At 33.4% G+C, this 24808-nt stretch overlaps 1 protein-coding gene across 1 annotated transcript in view; it reads left to right on the top strand.

The window, feature by feature from the left end:
• Nucleotides 1-24808, top strand: part of LOC132695704 (cell adhesion molecule Dscam2) — a 55708-nt gene that overhangs the window by 1043 nt on the left and 29857 nt on the right. The window contains exons 2-3 of the mRNA XM_060660133.1: nucleotides 1240-1318; nucleotides 16930-17101. Coding sequence (XP_060516116.1) covers nucleotides 1288-1318; nucleotides 16930-17101 — 203 coding nt within the window. The 5' untranslated portion in view covers nucleotides 1240-1287. The remainder of the gene's footprint in view (nucleotides 1-1239; nucleotides 1319-16929; nucleotides 17102-24808) is intronic.

The following is a 24808-nucleotide window of genomic DNA, read 5'->3' as shown; positions in this document are numbered from 1 at the left end:
TGCTTTTGCGAAATACCCTCCGCGTCTTCCACCACTAGCGTGTTTCGCTTTAATCTAAAATGATATTTTACTTTTAAAAAAACAAGTGTTTGGTTCGCGATTCAAGTGCACGTTAAATATCTGAAGCGGTTCAGGAAACTACTCCGATCTTTCCTACGCATCGCGGCAACCACAAAAAAAATAAAATTATGATTATTTCGCTATATTAAAGGGTTTGCTGCTTTATGTACACCGTCAATTAAGATATTTTTCGTTATCGGCTTCAGATTCGGTTTCCGGATGTCTGCTATGGTTTCCATTTTCAAACGACGCAAGATTTATTGCATATAATCTTGTTCCTGAACCGGCATATCCGAGGGAAAAATTAATTTTGCAATATTGCGGAAGCCTAGATACTTGGGCCTTTTTATCTTTCATTTTCTTGAACCAAATATATGGTTCTGCAATGCAGCTACAATTTCGAAAGTATTTTGTGATGTTTCGACGTTTTATTATTACTTTGCCTTCAGGCATTAAACTTTGAGAAGTAAAGTGGCATTTTCTAGCAATCAATCAATGTCAGTGGGATATGACCCTTTTTGTTTTACTCCAAGTGCGCTTCTTCTTATTTTATGATTTTCCAATGTATCGACTAATACAAATATTTCAGCAGGAAGGAGCGCATTTCTTGACCGTCGGTGGATGCGCTCTGATATGAGATTCTTGTAACGAAACAAACGTCATTTCATTAAAATGTGTAAACGAGTGACATTTGATAGGAACTTTTTAAACTTTAAACGTTTCCGTAGAGAGGAATCTAAACATTTTTGAGTGCTTTTAGTGGTGGCATAAAAGGGAACGGAAAACCGGGGGAAAGTGTATAAGTCGGTAACTCAATTAGAACTGATTTGCTCCACTACATTCATTTCCATATAACAATAAGACGACACCTGTTGCGTTTAACCCTGGGGTGGTTGACGGGATCGCGGTGGTGTTATGGTGGAATATTATTCCCGCTCTTCTCGTTGTTCCGTTGCTTTGTCCGCCGGCTAAATTCAGATTTTATGTTTGCCCCATTAAAATGACCGCCAATGTGATTTATTATAACGCGAATTTTTTGAAGTTGTTGCTTCTTAATCCGACCCTGCGCTTAGTTTTAGAAAATTCCTCGTCGATTTCCTTTTTCTCTTTGATTTCACGAATTAATTATTTTCTATGTTGTGGACAATATCATCAAACAATATATGTATTATGTTTCAGATTCCGCCGCAGGGATATGATGGATAGGGGTTAAAATTCGTCAATCCGATGCGTGCCATTTTATTTTTCTTCATTATCGGTGAGTGTCAAGTGCAATCCCGTTCGGTAGCAGAGACCACGCGAAATTATTATGTGCACTCGCATGTGTTATCGTCGCTGATGTGTATTATACGACGGTAGACAGTTTTCCGACCAACAATAGCTCATCAGCGCAAAAATATTTGATAACGATAGCACTATCTATTACGAACGGCTTCAAAAATGATAAGAGACTAACAAAAGTGCGTGATCGAACGCGGTCGACGCTGATTGGCTAGATTTAGGGGCTCGTCCGAGGAGGCCAGCGCCCAATTTAAACGATAAATCCATCTTGCATTTTTCTCCGCGTTACACTGTTGTCATGTCATTCTAGTAGAGCTGTTATAAGCAAACAGCATTTTTCTTTATTCTCTTGTGTTTATGCAAAGTATTTAAAGCATTTTTTCCAATTATGGCGGAATCACTTAGAAAGGGTTCATCAATCAAATCAAATCAGTCTAGGTAAACACAAAATATATGAACACATTCTGTTGTATTGCGTAGTATATAATTGTAATTATATAAATAATAAATACCGATTAAATAAAATTAGTAGTCAGAATAATTTAAACCTGTGCTGTCACTATCTTTATAGCTATTTTTATAATTATTTTCCACTTCACACACATTCTCTCCAATTGCTCTGTGATATTCGGACAATATCATTTCTATAGGATTCAAATCGCAGTGTCTACGATATAATTTTTATCGTACCATTTGGTTCTTAAAACTACAACTAGTTGTTTTTTGAGAAAGTGTCTTCAAAATAAAGGTCATGCTAAGTAAGGAACTCTTGCAACACCTATTTTTCGCTTCTAACCGTCTCTCGGGTCACAGTGTAAATCTGATATCCTTTTTCCACTACATGCAGATACATTAAAAATGCAGTTCGATGAAGAATTTTGCTACTCTTTCTTTATAGTGTGCTGGGTGTCGAAGCCAGCCTCCTCTCCATATATATATTTCGTTTTTCTACGAGAAATTGATGAATGTGACTTAAATATTTTTGTCTCCATCAATCGCTGGACCTCATTAGTACAACTACGCTTGTCAATATTTTAAAATCAAAAATCCATTTTGTGCAGTAAATTGGCCATTTCCTTTTAATTTCTGTTGCAATAATTCAAGTGAGGGAATCTGATTAGTCTGATACATCGCATACACTAAGTACTTATTAACTATTGAGGAAGGCAGTATTCATTTTGCCTTGAATGTTATGTAATTTATTGTTAATGTATTTTAAAAACCTAATGTTTAAAAGAAAATCTGGCAATGGCGCCAACTTTTAACGCAAACTTTTGAATTGCCAAGTGTAAATAGGCTTCGAATTAAACGAACATACTATATATAGCTCATAAAGAATAAACTTTCATTCTCGTCATCAAGCTCGGCCAGCCCAGCGTTGCCATCACATGCAGATTTTCCATTAACCAAAGTATTTTATATACTTGCAATAAAAAAAAATGTTTCGAAGCTTGCTTTTATAGATATTTATTAACAATTTAGTCATAATAAAAAAACACAACAGTAACGTTCAGTACCTTTATGAACCTGAATGAACTATTAGGTGATACGGAGCATTGTCGACAACAATGGTAGATGGTTCACTCAAGTTCTCCAACAGCTGATTTTCAAACCATCCAAGAAAGTTTTCCTGGTTCATTTTCACTTCATTTATTTTTGGCATAAACTTTGGTTAGTTTTAGCACGTCCCCGGTTGTTGTCTTGCCAATAGTACCATTTTGAAAATTCAAACAATAATTTTGGATTAAAGAGTCGGTAAGTATACTAGCTGAAAATAACAAAAAAACTTATTTGGTATGACCTATGCAATGTATCCCAGAATCGCTTCTCAATACGGGGATTTCCGCTTCTTATTATACCTACAGCAATGGTCAAATGGTAAAAAAATTGGGAAAATTCTAGAGGATAGTCTACAGATTTACGATCGGTCAATTGGTTTGGGGAATATCGGCGAAAAACCATAAATGGCGGACTTCAGTTTTTGGCAGTAAATGCAAAACGATTAAACTGACAGCTGTCACAATCTGACATTATTGAGACATTTTTTAAGACGAGTGTGACGTGTTCCATCGTCTTTTGTTATCTGAATTTATCGATTTTTGAAAAGAGCGTAAAATTAGGTCGTAAATATTTTGTAAGTAGGTCATGATTTTATTTGTCACCTTCTTTCCATCTAAAGAGTGTTATGACTTTGACATTAAATAATTCAAAGTATGAAAGTTGTGTTTTAATAGTTAGCACGTTTTCTCTCATTTAAATCAGAAATGTAACAAACAAATTGTCTAAACGTGTTCCAAATCTATTCAAATGAAGAAAAATTTGACATAGTAGCGTTGTACTTGCACTTGCACTCTAACCGAAGACGAGTTTAGAAGAACTCGATTTCAACATGATGCATGCCCAACTGCTCAAATTAGGAACAGTTTGATGACAAAACTATTTCAGTAAATGGTCCAATATCTTGGCGTCTTAGATCCCTGACTTTTGGAGTTACTCATACACACACACATACACACAAAAAATGATGCCTTTATTTGACTTTAGACCAAGCGTTTCACCAAAACAGTCACCAATCATTCAGTAAATATGTATATTAATAACCAGTTATTAACATAATTAGATTCTACATTACATTACTTGTAAATTGTTTGTGTCTCGATTTTATTTTTCAATTCCTATTGAACTTATAGGTTGTTCAAGTTTTAATTGAATTATCGACTTTTTTGTGACTGTTTATCTTTAAAAAACATACAGTTAGTAATTTCCTCAAAACATTCAATGCTTTTATGCGTTTTTTTCTGTGTTTCTTATTAATAAATAAATAAATAAATAAATACTCGTAAACTTTACGAAGTGTATCCTTTGTATCCTTGACAGACATCACTAAAATGGAAATTTAACGCTGGTTGCGAGAGAACAAAACATAATTGAGACATGTCATGGTGCCTGAATAACGTCACATTTTGACAGCTGTCAATATAACCGTTTCGGATTTACTGGCAAAAAATGAAATCCGCCATTTTCGGGTTTTTGCCGGTATTTCCTAAACAATTTGAGCGATCGAAAATATGAACTTTGCTATCGAATGCACCAGTTTTAATACAAAACTTTCCCCCACTTAACCTTTGCTGTACGTATTAGAGGTTTTAAAAGTTTCCAAAATTGTTTAAATAAAGTATAAAATAAATAAATTAAATGAAACAAAGGAAAGGTGTATTATTTTATCTTTAGGTCGATCAAATGTTCCTAAAGAATATCCGTCTCTAAACACGAAAATATTACTAAAATGAAAAACGGAACGAAAAAGGTCTGAAAGCACGTCTAATATTGATAGTGGGGCCACTGTAGAATACCATGAATAAAATATCGTCTGTCGACTGTTTGCGTTGGCGCAATGTTCTTTCAGATAAAGGAAAAGACTTTTCTAACGATAGATAATATATCAATATGCGTTTTATTATTCTCACGGAAATACGGCGTTTTGCTTGGTTTTTATATACGTTGTATTATTGACTGGTTCATGCACACCGATATTTTTGGTTTTCTCATTTTCCCACCCTTCGTTTCAGTTGCTATCAAAATATGCTTATTTAATAATTATTATCTATATTTAATATATATAGAGTCAAAAAAGGAGTGCGAATGACATTAGAATTAACCGTTGAGCAATCGAACGAATTTATAGTCCAAATTTAAATTGTTTGTTTGTTTCAATAAGCATTACAATCTGAAAAATAGATAATTTATGCGCGACAGTGATTTATATTTTAGTATTTCATTGTTATAAAGGATTATTTACTGCTTTGAATAAATGAAAAAACAATTATTAGCGAAAAAAGTGAACATAAAATTGTTGAAACGTACAAGAGGCGCAATACAATTCGAAAATGTTTCGGGTACTTTTATGACATTCTTGTTTCAATTCGCAATAAATTAGCGGCTGCAATATAATGCAGTGGCCGCTGCTAAAATGAATTGCCCACGCTCAATTCAAAATGAACAAGTGTACGGCCTCAGTTTGAAAAACGTAAAGTTCATTAATCTGACCGCGAAAATTAATTAGTTCGACTGTCCCTGTCGCATGACCGGTTTCGCATAATAAATACTTTTTAAAAAGAAATTGAAAAAAAAGCGAAAAATCAGTTTGTCCACGAGATGGTGGAGTCGCGTTTTTAAATGTTTTGTTTAAACGAATGTTGCTTTTCAGGTCAAAGTTTGCTTTAATTTCGTTTTGACAAATTTGCTGGCAGCAGCCGCAAATAACGTTACGAGATTCTACATGAACGAATAAGAAAATGTTTTCATATGAAGATATAGAGTGTCAAACTTAAAAAATCTTGTTTTGCTTTCCAGAAAAAGAAAAAAGAAAACCACTTTATTGCATTTTTTGTTAATATCTTTGACAACCGTTATCCAGATTCCTTAAAATTTGCCAGCTTTATGTGAGTGTGATAGGATGCTAACTTAGCCAATTAAGGACGTGCAATAAATTGTTTTTTTTTTCTCGAAAACTAAGCCAGATGCGAAAAAAATTTAAATGACAAAAAAGTCAGTGGCGCACATTTTTTTGGCAAAAACATTCGGTAGGGTGTCTCGCAAGTTTCGAAATTTATTATACTCAAAAAATACTCGATACAATTTTAAACGGAGTTTGTAAAGTTGCCCAAGAAAGGTATAAGCTCAAAGAGACGAATATAAAGAATTTGGGTGATCAACAATACCTTGTACAGAGTTTTCCATTTCCCGAGGTAACTTACTCGGTTGATATGGTTGTATGCATGTATGCAAACAATGTTTTTGCCACTTTTATCAGCGAAAGTCTTCCCTAGTAATAACGATGGGGATGATATTCTCAAAATAGTTGATGAGGATACCACTGAGTCTGTAGATTTTAACTGATGTTTCTATTAATTCTGCTTCGCACACCTCTTTCATGTATTAAGGATAATTATCGAACCATTGTAAGGAAACCAGTAATTAAAAGAAGGGATCCTAAAAGTGGCAAAGAAGATTATTAGGAAGACCTTCGAAAGGCGAAAGAAGAAACAAATGAAGAATTCTACTCTTACCTATTATTATGGTATTACTGTGGTATCACTACCATCTATGGATATAATTATTATTTTTATAATTATGTTCCACTTCAAGTACACGATTATATGGGCGGATATTTTTGCGCATATCATATCTATAGGATTCAAATCGCAGTAAATAGTCTAAGAGATTTTTTTATTATCTCGTCTATGAACGATTTGTTTTTTAAAACTTCAGCTAGTTGTTTTTTTTTAATAAGCATCTTCAAAATAAAAATCATAAATAAATATTTTAAATCTTTATAAATAAGACACTCTTGTAGATCGCGTACACTTTCTTGCTATTCCAGTCTGCATCACTATTCCTAAACACTTTCATGATGCTCTTGCCACATCGTTCCCTCCCTTCTAGTAAATAATTATTAAAGAATCGACGCAATGCTGACCTTGAAATGCCAATTAACGCTACTACCCTCGCAATGGCAGCTTTCACGTCCTCTTACGTTTTTAGAAGGCTTTCAGATAAATGTTGCATTAAAAAATATAAATTATTACCAGATTTTTTTTATTTGCCTTGTTAAAGTTTCGGGAATCTTATAGTAAACGTCGACTGCCTTTTCAAACAGTTTTTTAAAAGGTAAATAAGTTAAAAAGTATTTTCAGTTGTACAATAATAAATTTATAATAAATTATACTTTCTTTTTGGTTCGTTACTCTCCTTCATGGAAATTTTCTTCAACCCATGGCCTAAACATAACAAATAATAACTGTAAAAATGATTTCCCTTTATGATACATATTAATTATATACCAAATATTAGAATAATTGATCCATACAACAAACTAGCTGGTGATACTAACGTAAAATGGCAAAAATTGTTGATACTGATATACAATTGCGTTTTAATGCTAAAGTCATTCTCATTCTCATCAACATTCTCATGTTTATAACGAATCGTGCCAATACAAGATCGAAGCAAGATCTTTTACGGCAAATAATAATAACAAATTTTTTAAGAGTTATTATTATAGCGATCTACCACTTTAATTTCGAGTATTAGATCAAATATGATATTATCTTGTAGAAGAAGAAGCATGGAAAAGATACTTATATGTCATTAATTACTAAAAATATTTAAAAAAATTCTAACCAAACTAAACTAAACTAGAGATGCATTTAAATTGTCGTTAAAAATTAAATATGAATTGAATTGTGATTGTAAGGTGTTGCCACTACTAAAATACAAATACGTCGACTTTTTATTGGTTTATTGCTCGATTTTTTGAGGTTAAAGGACCCTTCCATTTATGATATACCCGACAAATTAACCTTCTCTCGATTAACTTCCTGCAGGCAATGCCACTGCACTTCATAATTTTAATTTAATTAACAATAAATGAGCCTCTCATCACGAGAAAGAACACTTCCAAATTTCTACAATGTTCATGAAAAAACTACAATAATAATTTCAAACTTTATTTATTATCCAACAATTTTTCATGATTCCTTTTTAGTTTTTATATCTAGATGTATTGTGAGCTTACTAGGTTGAAATCGGTGTTAATAATATCTAAGAATTATTATTTATTTATTAGAGACAAAATTCATAACTATCAATATGTTTTCATTTATTGTTCCAGTATTTCTTTTTTGGGTTCTACCGAAATTGTAAAATTTTCTTGATGGCTACAATTTGGTAGTTTTAAGTGATACTGCAGGTAATAGTATCCTGGAGAAGTATTTTGTATGTATAGTCTATTTTAATACTGTATTTATGGTCTTTGTGGATGTATTGGATTGGGATTATAACATTGACAATAAATGCTATAAAATAATTATAATAAAAAATCAACTCTTATATTTTTTTCAATTTGCAATGGGCTGGGATACGTCGACTGCCGTCGGCGAATGAAAACGACACTATCGATACCACATACGCATGGTACAATTACATTCGCCACCAAAACCACCAAAATTAAATCAGAAATATCTGAAAATGGCGTAGACGAATGGTTTAAATTTTGATATTTGAGTGGTGATCAACTTGAATTCGGGTTATATATAGGACCAGAATGGACACAGGAAATTAAACAATTCAATTAATATATATTATGGATGAAGCTCCCTTAAGTGAAATTCCTTGTTACTGCGGTCTATACTCCCCCGTCCGCTACCAGCACCGAGCCCTCGCATGGTTTTTATTTATGGCGAACGATCGACTTAATCAAATGCGTGCAAGCATCGCATGTATTAATTTGCGCCCGCAATCATTTAATGTCTCTAGAATTTCATTGCATCTCTGCTTCCCCGCGTTATCGACGCTCGTGATTCGGCCCGACATAGTGGGAATGCCACAGGTTTAAATATCACCCAAATGATTTCTCGGGCTAACCGTTCCACGGCCAGACTCACCTTCGACCCATCTAAACGTCGTTCGGAATTTCCTTTATAGAAAATTCTTCTTCCATTATCGTTTATAATGTTTTTATTTCGGTATCGCGTGATCGATTAGAAATTTGCCATACAGTAGAGTAAATAAGTACATAATTATTGTGTAGAATATAATTTTAATATAGGAAATCGGTAAGACCTTATTATAACCCAAATCCCGATATCAAATTGGAATTTGTGGTAATTAATCGACCTACAAGCACTATACGGACACGCATTGGAATTCGTATTACGCCAAATTTTGGATCTCTCTGCTTACATGCGGATTAATTATTTCAATTAATCAGTAGATAAAACAAATTTTTAAATAAATACTTATCCTGATTTGAGGCCGTTTATGTATACAGGATGAATCCAACCGTTAATAACAAGTTTTTTGTGTGAAAATATTGGGACTTTAATTTTGCCATTTTACATTTAAAAAACTTATATAAAGCTGCCATATTTGGAGATTATTTTTAAGTTTCTTAAATCTAATTTTTTGGGAAATAACCTTATATTACACATCTTATATTACAATTCGATTCTTTTTAATTAATTAATTTAATTATTTTTGAATCATCTCTTGAGGGAAACTGATGTGGGACATTTTCGGAAATAAAAATTAAATAAATAATTTCAGAAAAACTGAAGGCATTTGTCAAACTTGGAGTTGTCGAACAAGGCACGTTTTAGGAAATTAACACTTTCCTAAGCAGATTGATTTAGATTATCCGTATCGCAGCCAGAGGGCGTTTTGCAACATCACTGAATAAAATCACTTTTATTTCGACAAAAGATAGCCAAATAAAAGTCCAACATGCCAGCCTAACCTAGAGTATCAGTAAGAGAAATAAAAACTCGAACTAGTATTCCTGCAATTATTAAATCTTATTAATAATTGTAGCTCAAATAATTCATTTTTAAAAAATTTAATTGACAATAATAAAAATTAAGTATTTTAATACTGAAATAGTAATTTTAAATGTTCCATGTATCACCCTCTACAAGTTCTTTTTTGTTTTATTTATTAATTATTATTATATCATATTTATTAATTATAAATTATTATTTATACTAATACCAAATTAAAATAAATTATTTAAATAATTAAAATAAATAATTAACTATTAAATTAAATTAAAATAAATTAAATTAAAATAAATGAACGATGTTGTTTAATAATGGCAATTTTTTACCTAAAATTTATACCTCAGAAACTACAATTATCAAAATTTCACAAGAGAGAAAAAAATTCAAAATTTGAGGTTTGTTAAACCAAATAAATCTTCAGACCATAGACGTACATCGAGAAAATTTGAGCGGTAATAGGGTACAAGAACCACTGCTATTGTATCGCTTATATTTACAAAATAAAAAGACAATCATATAAGTCTCAATAAAATATGTGAAACACTGGGAGATTTATAAATAAAAATGAATAACAAAGGATCTGCCACCTGTCATTAATTCGACTCACTTTGTCTAAGCTTAGAATTTGATTTGGTAATAATCCATGTCATTTGGACCGTGCCTTTATTAAAACGTAACCGGATACAATCTGCTTAACCAAGAAATTCGTTCGCTGACTTCTGCATTCCATCAACTTTTTGCTCCATCGATCTTAATAACAGAGGACGAGGCACGACAGACATATCGAAAAGTAATCAATCATTTTCGATGTAACATTTTCATAGAATTGACGAATATTTTGTTGAACTAATTTGAAATTTTTATTCTGGAGCGAAGACGTACAAAAATACGCGAATCGATATTAAAGTTTTTCGTATCTCCTACTTTTTTGGTATTTTCGAAAAGAAGCTATGGCCCTCTTAAAGTTAAAGCAGTAAATAATGGGTGTTTTTTTTCGATGTATAGAACTTTAAGTTCAAGATGGCGACCGATTTAACAGCTGCCAAGTGATTTGTTCTCAGTTTGGTTTGGTAATTCATCATGAATAGACTCACACCTGAACAACGCTTGCAAATAGTGCAATTTTATTTCGAAAATAATGGTTTTATGCGGAATACGCATCGCGCACTACGTCCATTTTATCGTCGACAAAATCGTCCATCAGAGCAATTATTTCGATTAACCATGGAACGTTTTCGCACCACCTTTGCTCTTATTGATAACTCGCGTCCCCAGAGACGCCGTACGGTGCATACAGAAGAAGCTTTTGCTGCTGTAGAGCGTAGCATTGAGGAAGACCCGAATGAGTCCATCCGCCATCGAGCACAGGAATTGGATCTGTGTCCATCCACTTTATGGAAGATTTTGCGGAAGGATCTTGGTTTACGTGCTTACAAAATCCAACTCGTGCAAGAATTGAAGCCAAACGATCATCAAGTAAGGCGTAGATTCGTCGAATGGGCCCAAAACGAGATTGCCGTTGTTCCCGATTTTCATAAGCGAATTTTGTTTAGCGATGAAGCGCACTTCTGGTTGAATGGCTACGTCAACAAACAAAACTGCCGCATTTGTATGTCGAAACTGTCGACTGTTTGGTGCGCTTTATGGGCTGGTGGAATCATTGGTCCGTACTTCTTCAAAAACGATGATGGCCAGAACGTTACAGTCAATGATGATCGGTATAGAATTATGATTACTAACTCTTTCATTCCTGAATTGAATAACCATAATGTCCAGGAGATGTGGTTTCAACAAGACGGCGCAATATGTCACACAGCTCGTGCCACAATCGATTTATTGAAAGACACGTTTGGTGACCGCCTAATTTCACGTTTTGGACCTGTGAACTGGCCTCCAAGATCTAGTGATTTAGCACCGCTAGACTACTTTCTGTGGGGCTACGTAAAGTCATTGGTCTATGCGGATAAGCCACAAACGCTTGACCATTTGGAAGACAACATTCGCCGTGTTATTGCCGATATACGGCCACAAATGTTGGAAAAAGCCATCGAAAATTGGACGTCCAGATTGGACTACATGCGCGCCAGCCGTGGCGGTCATATGCCAGAAATCATATTTAAAATGTAATGCCACAAGATTATCTTTCGGATAAATAAAATTCATGTCAATCGAATAATCCATCGTTGTTTTATTGCAACTTAAAGTTCTATACATCGAAAAAAAACACCCTATGGGGTGTTCAAAAAATATGCCGTATAAATGTAGATTCGGAAATGCATTGTTTCCAAAATAAAGGGCGTGAAAGTTTTTTAAATAATGTTTTATAATTTAATTCATGTCGCGTTGTGATAAGGTTCTGATTTCGCCCTAACTAGATAGAAATTAAACAGGACCGGGGAAACTTTATACAATTTATTGATAAAAATGTACGCCAATGACTTTTTAATTTAGATACTTCCCAGTGGTGGAGAGACTGGAACTACTACTTTTGCGTCTCTTGAATTTTCTCATAAGTTTACGGGATAAAAAATTAAATATTTTTTTGTCCATGTCCATTTATCATAAAAATATTGCAGCCGCCATATTAATTTCATAAGACCTCTACCTTTTCCAAAGTAGTAATCTAAATCAAGGACTTTAGGTGCAGCGTAATTAAATCCGGAGTTTGTGCAGACTACAATCCAGTAATTTCCGTATCATACTGTCCAAACTCAACCTTACTCAAAACGCGTCATCGTACATAAACAACATTGCATATCTTTTTGTCATTCATAGGTCCTCCAGAAATCCAGGAAGCGTGTGTTCCCAAAAGTTGCTATACACCTCTCCGAGAAGGCTTCCCGGTAGAAATACCACAATCATTCAGCGAGAACTGATTGTAAAAGTGATTTCTTATTGCATTTCTTCTTCAATCATCAAATTACCCTTGAGAATTTCCATTACTTGAATTTCAAACCCGAATTTTCTTCATTAATGTTCAACACATCATCTTCCAGTTTTACCGTTCTTGCTGTTCTTGGCTTTGCTTTGTTTTAATGTTCCCGTTTCATGAAGGCGTAGATGAATGATTTCGGGGCTATACTACTAAGAAGATTTTCATTTAATTTAATTTAATTTAATATTTATTTAGTTAGTTAGTTAGTAGTTTAGGTCAAATCAGCTCCTTCTGACAAGAAACAACGCCGTCAAATTTCAAACAAACTTTAACACCCTGTATCCTGGAAACAATGCATTTCCGGACCTAATATTATAGGAACTTATTTCATAAATTGATCTGAGAAATCACCCCCGAATATTTTATAAACACCATATATATATATATATATATATATATATATATATATATATATATATATATATATATATATATATATATATATATATATTTACCACCGTAACTTTAAGAGGGCAATAGCTTCTCATCGAAAACACCCTGTATATTTTTTACTATTTAACGAACGCATTTGCGTAAATTATGAAGGAAAGAAGCCTAATCCAGCTTATCTAATGGAAATGGCAAATGTATATCGCCAGTCCATTACAGTCTACGACTGGTACAATACATTCGACGTGTAAATTTCATATTAACATGTTTAATCTAGCATGGACGGTCCAACGACACAGGCATGGGCTAACTGGATTACCGCATGCAAATTAGTGACTGATGAGATGAAGGTCTATGTATAGCAAGTTTGCCAACATAGGATACCCCTCTTGCACCTACCCACAAACAAGCAATTATAATTCTAATACCTACCTGTTATTTGACGATATTGATAACTGCCAACTGGCTAACGTCATTAATGTTTTACCTACTTCAAATTTCCTAACGCAAAACTTTAAAATAAATGGTTACTTTCGTCCTACAGTGTAGGTTTTTTGATCAACGAAAGTACATTCCGGAAAAATATCACCTGTAACCCACGTCTTACGGTATAATATTCAAAACAAATGTAACGTCTCGCCTCTGGTTGTAAAATTTATTATCCCGACAAAACCGGCATATTGGAAGAGGCAAGAGTTGCGAATAGGTGAAATGCGGATCAGTAAATTTTTCATACGTCGAATGCTTTCAGTGACACGCGGGATCCGCGGAAAATACAAGAATTTTAAATGTGACGCGATATCAAAGTTTCGCAGTCGAGATGTCGCGTATAACAATGGTCGAACGAAAATAAATAAATGACAAAAAAACAAAAAAGGTATAATTCCGCCCCGACCCATCTAGGTCAAAAAAGGTGAACGCAAATTTAGGGTTCGAATCGAATTTGCTCGTTTTAAAACATTTAATTGCTTGATTGCAAATCCTGATACTCTGTCATTTAACTTGAACTCCAACTGGGGAACGGAGCTCATATTCCATGCAGATACCTTCGTATTCCGCATGGTTGCCGAGGTAGATAATAAAAATCCAACAATATTATTTACCCGACGCAATGTCTGATATACTCCCAGCGTTATTATTGTTATTATTGGTATTGACAATTTCTATTGATATTTGAAGACATTTGTCGTTCCTGAATAAGCCCTCGGCGATGCTTAAAAGGACGAAATAAAATTCTTCATAGAAATTGGAGATTCGCTCGTCCGTCGAGTGTTCAGTCACTACGGGTTTTTATTGATGCTAGAATTCGATTACATTTACAATAGTTTGGTAGTAAACCGTCTCGATTAAATTTAAAAAAAAGCCCAGGCCTGGAGAAAGGTAATTCAATTTTATAGCAGTGTGGAATATATCGTTTTCCATCCTTCTTTCGCTGTTTTTAATATCGGACCATGCCACGAGCGGAACCGAAAATCGAACTTCAAAATCTTTTTCATGTCGCGCGTTTGTTGTTTCCGTTTTGATCGGCAAAACGTTTGTCACTTTTTACGGATTCAATATACAACATTGTCTATCGATTAGGAAGAAATAATAATAAACCTGATTGCGATGAAAGTTTCGAATGAAATATGGCAGAACAGGTCCGTACTTTGCTTAGAATTTAAATATTTGGGTTTTTGTTAGGAAAGATACTAAACAATATTTATTTATTTATGTATGCATTTATTTTTAAATCTAAAATAAAATTACAAATTATTTTTATTACCTACTTAAATTACTTAAAATTATTCACATAATATATCAGTATCACTATCGCCATCATCATTTGCAATATGGATATACGATTGTTCTGCTTTTTCTATATGTTTAACAGAATTTGTCCAACTTTGTTTAGGGATGTTAAAAACTTCGGTTCCTATAAGTTTGAGGACATTGGAGTTAACACGGGGAAAAACATTGTTACGATGAATGGCAGATTTCAGTTGGTGCCAAACATGTTTAAGTGGAAGCCTTAAAACTGTATGCCCTTTTGTAGGTTCAAGTTTTGTAGAATCTCAATTAATTGCTTTTTGGTATAATCTTCGTCAAAATAAATGTCGTTATTATACATGTAGTTTTGGATTGTTGCTTTTGTGTCACATGAGGAAAGGGTTTTGGTCAACTGTATACTGTGAGAACTTGCATTGTCCATTATAATGACGCCATTATGAGGAATGTTTGGAACTAGTTTGTTTTTAAACCAACTTTCAAATAAATCAGTGATGGTGTCTTCATGCTAATCCAGAGAAGAATCTTTAATATTTTTCGCAGACAGAGAAAGTCCATTTGTAATCCAACCATCTTTAGAGCCAGCATGCAAAATAGTTACTCTTTTACCTCTTTTTGATGACGCGTTTGTTTTACACTTATCAGTTGAGTCAACCCAACCTTTTTTCCGGGGTATCATAAGTGTCGAACCTTGTTTCATCCAAGTAAATAATTGGCCTTTGTTGTTCTCTGTCCTAATTTTTTCTAGATATTCCAGTCGCCATTTCCGAATTCTAAAAGATTCCATTAAAACTTGCCTTTTGTCAATTTTTTTAAATCTAAAACCCATGTATTGAATACACTTCCATAAGGTAGTTCTGCGACATTTAACACCGGTTTCTTCTTTTTCAAGCCTCCTAGTTAAGATGTCTAATGTAGGCACGCTTTGTTCCTCGTGTAACTGGTAAATTTTATGCCGTATTATGTCTTGATCACTTTCATCTACACTCGAGGAAATGTCAGCTTCGCTTCTTTTTTTCCTTACTGAAATGGGATTATTCGCGATTTTCCATACAGTTGATGTTGGAATTTTCGTCAATGTGGCCGTTTCTTCTAAAGATGCTTGCTTGCTGGCACCACGTTCAATGAGAGTCAAATAAACATTGTTTTTAACTTCCTTAGTCTCAATAGAATAGTGTTTTCTACATTTGGGCTGGAGCATCTCCTGAGATACACTAGACTCGCACATATTTTGCATAACACACGCTGCATTACACACGAAATAAGAATGATTACTAATAAACTTAAACTCTAGTAGTATACTAAACCAAAGAATATGAAACACAGGTAGGTATAAAATTATTTTCTATGAATACAATTTTACCTCAATTTAAATTCCGTATCGTATCTGTCTTATTTCCTGTCGGTCGTATTGCTGCAATATTGTGGTATTACCACTGTTTACACACCTCTTATCGGCTACAGAAAGTTCAGAAAATTTTATATCGCTTTAGTTCCAACTCACGGAAATTTGACCATATATCCGAAGCATTTAATAAATTAAATTGGTTAAAAATAACCAATGTTTTCAAGCACAACTTGCTGTGTTGTTTGAAATGTGTGGTAAATTCAAGCACTCCTAAATATTTGAAAGACAAATCAGTATTTAGGAAATCAATTCATGACCCGAATCTTAGACAGCGAGCAACACTCACTATGCCGTTACATAGAATTGGAAAATGTCGATGTTCTTATATCACGATCTTATATAAAAGTTGTTGTTAATTAATTAATGTTATAATAAGCTTCTTCCCCGATATGTACATAATTTGTTGTTATATTTTCATGCTTACTTTTACTCGTAATTTGAAATGCGTAGATTGTATTTAGATATGTTTTAAGCCAGACTTTTCTCATGTAATCTTAATAGGGACTAAATAAATAAATAAATAAATATACAACACTCTCTATCGATTAGGTAAAATAATAATAAACCTAACGGCGATGAAATACGTTCAAGCTTCGATATTAACTTCCGTGTGAAACTTTCCGTTTTGTTTAAGTTTGTGTAAAGTTTCTTATGCAATAGTGCCAAGTTTTAGTTTCCGTAAATTGAGGCGTCTCATAACTTTGTTACATATACTTAGGAATAAATAATATATTAAGTTCATGTTTTTTTAGGGGTCGAATCCCACACTCACGGGCCAGTGTATTTGCTGGAGCCGCCACCTCGACTTACATTTTCAAACACCACCGGGTCCCAAGTAAGTTGTTCAGCCCATGGTTCTCCGAACCCTCAGGTCGAGTGGTTGCTTCACGATGGAAAAAGGGTCACCGCCGTTCCTGGCCTCAGGTAATTGAAACGCGCCTGTTACATCTTGTTTGTCGACTTGCTGTAACGAGAACTTTCCTATTTGTCGAAAAATAATAATACCCAATACAAGTGTTATGAGAAAAATTGAACAAGTTGGCAAAAGAAACCCTGCAGTCGATTGATCCTACGTTAGTTCCAAATTTCACCTTTCCTCGTACGTTTTTACTCTTGCAAAATAATCAGTAAATCGTAAAACTGCAAATTACTTAACGTAATGTGCCGGATTTTGCAAAATATGGAAGTGCGTTTTAAATTGAGTGTCAAATTGAGTTCAATTTTAATTGCTCCCTCGACTTGCTTTTTATAAAACGAGCTAGACAAAGCGACAATTTTAATAAATGGAAACTAGAAAATGTAAATCGCCCCTACGCAGTTAATTTAGCTCCAACAATGGATGATAACATGATGCCATCTGCAAACAACGACCGATATACTGGCAGAACGATAATTTATGTAGAATGGGTTGATTTGTTGATTCAAAAATGTACGCGATTATTATACGTATACTATATACGGCGCGTTCGTAGATGTTAATATTTTTAACTTTAAACATATTAATATTGGCATAAGTAATTCTAATAAAAATGATGTTCGAGTTGTTTAAACAAATATAGATTATTTACAGAGTATTAAATATCTAGTGAACTAATTTATTGTATCCAGGGCACCGATAATATAATATACAATGTAAGTTTCTTATAAAAAGTATTGAAGGCAGTATAAAAATTAAAGACAAAAATCATTTCGTGAATGCATTATTAATTCGACGACTGGAGATACTTGATTAGTTGCAACGTTGTGGAAGTAAATAATAAAGATAACAAATGTCCAAAATATCTCATTTGGGAATACTGTATTCACCTGAGAACGACTAGAGATATTTGATCAGTTGAACCACAGCGGAAGCAAATAATAAAGATATTATAAGTTGAAAATATCTCATTTTATGAATAATGTGTTCACCTCACGACGACTGGGGATACTTGATCGGTTGAAACGTTGTGGAAGTAAATAATAAAGATAACAAATGTCCAAAATATCTCATTTGGGAATACTGTATTCACCTGAGAAAGACTAGAGATATTTGATCAGTTGAACCACAGCGGAAGTAAATAATAAATATATTATAAGTTCAAAATATCTCATTTTATGAATAATGTGTTCACCTCACGACGACTGGGGATACTTGATCGGTTGAAACGTTGTGGAAGTAAATAATAAAGATAACAAATGTCCAAAATATCTCATTTGGGAATACTGTATTCACCTGAGGTCGGCTGATCAGTTGAAACGGTGTAGAAATAAATAATAAGTACAATACAAGTTCAAAAACAATCCATATCTGATATCTTATATCAGTATTACGAAAAGCAAAATATTTTTTTTTCATGAAATTGATTACAAAACATACTTCTATTCGCCCCCATCCTCTATCCGTACACATATTGGGTGCCAATAAAATACGAATCCGTGTCAATATTATTCATCAATTAATATGCTAAAGAGCTTGTTTAATTCCCAACCTGAAAAAAAAAACTATCAAAATTATTTCCTCAAAAAAGACACGTTTGACTTTGTAATACACTCGAATGTAATTAACGCTGAATTGATCCAGAATCCAGACTACCATCTGCGTTTTATTAGGTCAGGGGCTAGTAGCTTAACAAACATATCAGTTGCTAAACGCGATTTCCAATTGGGTTTCGGTTGGGAATGCAAACGGAGTTTTTGTTGACACCACCACATCCAAGTCGTTTGTGCTTACTTAAACAGAGAAATTTAGATTCATTTGAGAGGCCAACGCCGACGCAGTGGATAAATAGACGAATTAGTCGGGATTGCTATTTGCGTTTCGATTTGTAGGGGGCTTAAGGGTAAACTTCAGTTATGTCGGAGGGTAAGGAAAGCTTTGTTACAAGAGCTTCATATCGTGATTTCCTCCCATTTGTTTTTTTTAAATCTCATAAATAATGATCCAAACTCCAAAAGGTTTCCCGTTCTTTGCGGTCTTCGGGTAATTTGTATTTTTCTGTAATTGTTACCTTTATTTCCTGTTTCGAACATGACGTCTGCAAACAGTTGACGTTAAGAATATATACCGGGAAAATATAAGAAGCAATAGCAAAATATTTACAACTGGAACTCGGATCCATCCTTACAGGAGTTTCTTATTTCCACAAATAACGGATAATCGTAAATTCTTGAAAAAAGGAAAAACAACATCGGCGAAAGAAACCGAGAAACTCAAGATGCGGCGATGAATTATCCCGAGTGGTATTTTAGGAGGTGGATTGTTGGTCGGGCGTAAGTGATGCGGTAGGCAGCAACGGCAACAGTTTAAGTAGAAGTTATAGGCGGCGGTGGTGCGGTAGGAAGAGAGGAAGAGACCCCTAGAGAATTAAGAGCCTCAAGTATCGAACTCCAGAGTCGACGACGCCATCCTATTTATCGTAAGTTGGCGTTTGCCGCCAACTTCAATTAACTTCTTACGTTAATTGACCATTAATCGTTTCGTTCCCTTTATAGGGTCGTACCTACGTACGTTAAATAAATAGAGGTGCGGTTTTAATATTATTATTATTGTGATCGTCCCGAAAAGTTTCAAATATGCATTACAAAAGTGTAAATAAATTGGACAACGAAAAAATGCCATTTAGCGACTGTAAATACCTAATATGAAAAGCAAACTGTGAAAGTTATGTTCTAAAACAATTAAAATCAGTGTTAAAAATCGAACGCCTGATTCGGCTTTATTTTGCGAGGCTATTTGTGTCTCATAGTCGTAGAGGTTATTTAAAAATATATATTTTAATTGTACATAGTTTAAATACTTGTAGTTCAACCTCCGCACAAATACTTGAAAATCAAAATTCACTGTGCGGTGTCCTCGATGTGTAGGTCCATTACTTTTTAATAACTCCCCAAATAACAAAAGTACTTTGCGAATCTTCAAAGTTATTTCAAAAAAAAATTTATATCACAAAAAAAAACTTTCCATGGTATAGAAGATTATTACAAATTGTAGCATAGGGCCTGTTTTGGTTTTTTCTTTTAGGTTAATTTATAACACACCTGTTGTATATTGTGCTCAACTAATACTAAATTTCTACGTCCTGCGTTATCACTTCTCACTGCTACAAAGCGCTTTTTAAAAGTTATTTTTAATTTTGCCACCTTCCCCAATTTCATAGCAAAAGTCGTAAATTTAGCAATGAAGTAACAACGCGTTAATTATATTTTTGTTTAATTATTTTTAGCCTGAAGTACTTTTTTCGAGTCAATTTTAATTTAAATAATAATAAACATACGACTAAGGTTATGAATAATATCAAATCGTGTTAATTAAATTAAGTCAAGTTAATAAATTTGAATGGAAAATCATATGGAGAATCAAACAATGTCAGTTCACTTTAACACCATGTTTTGACGGTTTTGTGAAATCAACTCTAACGATAACAAGACTTAAAGATAAAAAAATCGCTTTTTAATTGATAGGGTTATAACGTGACTTGTTTCTACCCAACAGGCCCTCGCTTTTGAGCATCCGGATTCCCGTATTACAGTGTAAACAATGCAAGAGAGAAAGGCAAACATCATTAAAATCAAGACATAAAAGACGCTAAAAGAGTCTCGTAAATTACTACGGTTACTCTCTGTAGCACGTTAACATCCGCGTTCCCATTATATACGGTCTCCGGTCATGTCGTTGATCACATTTCTATAGCTGGCTCAGGGTTTTGTTTTAAAAACTTTTATATAAAAGGGAATAATGGATAAAAATGGAGAACACACCGGAGTAACGTGACCGAAAAGACGAAACAATAGACTGTCGGAATAACAGGACCAACTTTAACGGACTAGATATTAACGCACAACCGCGTGTGCAGGCAATATTGATGATGCTTAGCAGGAAGGACGTAAATACGTTCTAATTAATCGGCACGTGGATCAAAAGAAATAGTACGTCGAATTGTTTAACCGGAAACATATATAATAATATAATATAAAATATATATATATATATATATATATATATATATATATATATATATATATATATATATATATATATATATATATATATATATATATATATATATATATATATATCGATCAAGCTAAACCAAATAGACCGGGCATGCAATAGCTTGGACCGATTGCAATAATATTTTGGCATCAAGTTCGCAAAAGTAGGAAAGATTATATGCCAAAATCAAGTAAATGATTTTATGGAAGAGTTAATCCAACCCAATCTAGTGACCTGTGCAAATATCTCTCGGCGCTGCATTATTGCCAGTTAATTCTATTTATTTATGTATGTGTTTACAATTACCAGGTTCCGGTAGCAATTACGATTAGTCGATAAACGTTGGAAATTGGATGAATATGAAAGGCACATCCGTTGCGCCGACTTAAATTAAAAAATAAAACGGGTCTAATTTATAATTGGAAATTAATCGAAAACTTTGCCTTATGAAAACCACACCTTTGCAAAATAATACATTCGTATATGGGTTAAATTTAAATTCGACACAATTTATCGTATCTTAATTGATTACACGTGCTAACTTTAGTTTAACCTTCAACATGCAGTTAAAAATAAAAAGAAATGTGTTTTGAAATTATGATCTATTTAATTAATTCGTCCAGGTTAATTATACAAGAAAACACCAGTGTTTTATGTTTTATCGGCATTCATAGAGCACAATTTCACAATGCTGGGGTTAGAACAGAAACAACTGGGAAAACGTTTTGAACCGCCCTATGTTCTGTTTCTTAATGCGAGATACTTATAAAGTGTAAATTAGCATCGACAGGGAAAAGTTAAAAGTTATATTTCAAAGTACAGATAAATTGAAATTATACTTTCGTATTTCAGATTTTAAGACCCACACACCCCGAATCGTTCCTAAATTAGGTTAGGAAAATAATGTGAATGCTATCAATTTATCCTACGTTGCACCAAAAACTTAAATAATACAGAATACAGATAAAAATATTATAAAACGTCAGTTCTGTGCTAGTTTGGTCTCCTGGGTACAGTTGTCATATTGTAAGTTTTTCAAGTATGTGTGGTATAAGTATAATGCTTTGTACTATAGCCTACCTGTTAGTTGGACTTCATGCCTGTTAGGTAGACTTTTTCAAATAAACAAATAAATAAATAATAAATGTATATATATTAGGGAGTGATCTACAACTGTCGTCGTTTCTCGATTCCCACTTTCCATAAATCGCGATTTCACCAGTCTCCTTCCTTAAGACCTCTTTGCTCCATGGCCTGCGCTACATCGTCTCTCAAATCTATTGGCGGATGGATGGATGTTCCATTGCTTCTTCTCCAGTAGTCCATCTCCACCGCCGGCACTTTATTCTTGCCTCTTTTGTTTAATCGATAGATAGAATAATACGTAGTTAATGTTACTACGAGGATGTAGTATTTTTTTTTTTTGCTCAACTTTGGAGCATTAAGCTTAAGCTGAAATGTCTAGAGCGCATTGACCAATTGTGGAAGATATGTGTTGATAGCTAGTGACCGTTGTTTGCATTTTTAGTATCTTCAAGTATTTGTGAACCGATTTTCTTGTTGGATTAAGGGGTAGGGTTTATTTTTTAAAGTATATAGTGAGTATATATATAGTATATATATATAGTGTATATATATATATATATATATATATATATATATATATATACATATACATATATACTATATATATATATATATATATATATATATATATATATATATATATATATATATATATATATATATATATATATATATATATATATATATTATATATATATATATATATATATATATATATATATACTATATATATATATATATATATATATATATATATATATTGCAGGATTCCAGTCGGATGCAGGATTCCAGTCGGAGTTCAACGAGCGAACGGATGATATCCCGGAATATAGTGTCATCACATTTTTCCATCCGTGAATCAATACGTGAGAATATATATATATATATATATATATATATATATATATATATATATATATATATATATATATATATACTATATATATATATATATATATATATATATATATATATATAATATATATATATATATATATATCATATATGGACCGTATAAAGTTTAAGCATTTTTTTTTTCATTCGTACGTCCTCCAGAAATCTCAAAAGTTGCTATACACCTCTCCGAGAAGGCTTCCCGGTAGAAATACCACAATCATTCAGCGAGAACTGATTGTAAAAGTGATTTCTTATTGCATTTCTTCTTCAATCATCAAATTACCCTTGAGAATTTCCATTACTTGAATTTCAAACCCGAATTTTCTTCATTAATGTTCAGCACATCATCTTCCAGTTTTACCGTTCTTGCTGTTCTTGGCTTTGCTTTGTTTTAATGTTCCCGTTTCATGAAGGCGTAGATGAATGATTTCGGGGCTATACTTTTATATATATATTTATATATTATATACTATAGAGCAGCAAGGAGATCAACATTGTTGGGAAGCTTTCGGAAATTTTTTGGCCTTGACAGAACTATATGGTATGATGACAGCGCTTACTGATTACTCTAAGATCAAGAAAATAAAAATTTAATATAGAAGTAAGAATAATATGGAAATAGGTAAATTGCCATATTTTACCAAGGGTATATTCTTCGTCTACCCAAATTTCGTCCTGATAGTAGATATTCCCGTTTTCTACTAGGTATTGTCTAACTGCTCTCAAATATTGATGTCGAAGTTTTCCACAATTTTTTCTTACCGATGGGTATTTCAAGTAGATATTTCTTTTTTTTTAGTAAAACGAGTATATTATTGTTCTGATAACGGTTCGTTAATTCTCATTTATTACAGTTTCTTTTCTTTCGGTACTTGTCTTGCACGAGTCGGTGTCTTTTTCACTGTCCAACTCCAATTATATTCGAACACATTTCAACCATTTCTGCAATTCCGAATATAGAGTTTTGGTGGCGGAGTGCTTCGAATACATTGAAAAGAACAATTTTCTTATTTTTAAAAGCGCAGTCTTACTAATCTGTTTCTCAATAATAAATAAATTCAGAAACATAAGCCTACAATAAAGTCCAGTCAGAGGCATTGTGCAGGTGCGCTATGGCAGTATAGCTAAGACATACGGATCATTTTTGCTTACGTAACTGCACAACTGCAGTGACTGGAGTATACTACGCCTATGGATTATGGCTAAGATCACTAAATTTTACAGTTAATGATTTATAATTCTCTTGCATTACGGAGCAGCGCATAATTCCGTACCCAAGTTCTATTAGTCAATAACCATATCTGAATATATGTTTCATTCCCAAGCCCCGGCGTAATATTGGTTTTATTGGGGCGTTTTTAATTTTCACGCTAGCCAACACGAGAAAAGTATAAGTAGAATTTTACTACAATAAAGAAGCCCGAGATAAAAATTTAATAAAACGACAGAAGGGCCGTGATTGATGATCGAGAAATTCCCTATCGTTCTTAAAGCGAGAAATTTAATCATAATTTTGCGGTTGAACCGTCCTATTTAATCCGCAAGTACATGTTATATATCGTAATTTGGCAACCGTTGCCATCGAGCAGGGCAAACTCTAGTTTTTCATCAGCGCCGCGGCTCTAGAGCAATCCAAACATAATCGAGAGTAGATTATATGCAATTCGATCACTTTT

The sequence above is a fragment of the Cylas formicarius genome, unplaced genomic scaffold (genome assembly GCF_029955315.1).
Source record: "Cylas formicarius isolate icCylForm1 unplaced genomic scaffold, icCylForm1.1 PGA_scaffold_12__32_contigs__length_19106922, whole genome shotgun sequence".
Taxonomy (NCBI): Eukaryota; Metazoa; Arthropoda; class Insecta; order Coleoptera; family Brentidae; genus Cylas; species Cylas formicarius.
Note: the sequence above shows the minus strand (reverse complement) of the source record. Positions and strands in the feature narration are given on the sequence as shown.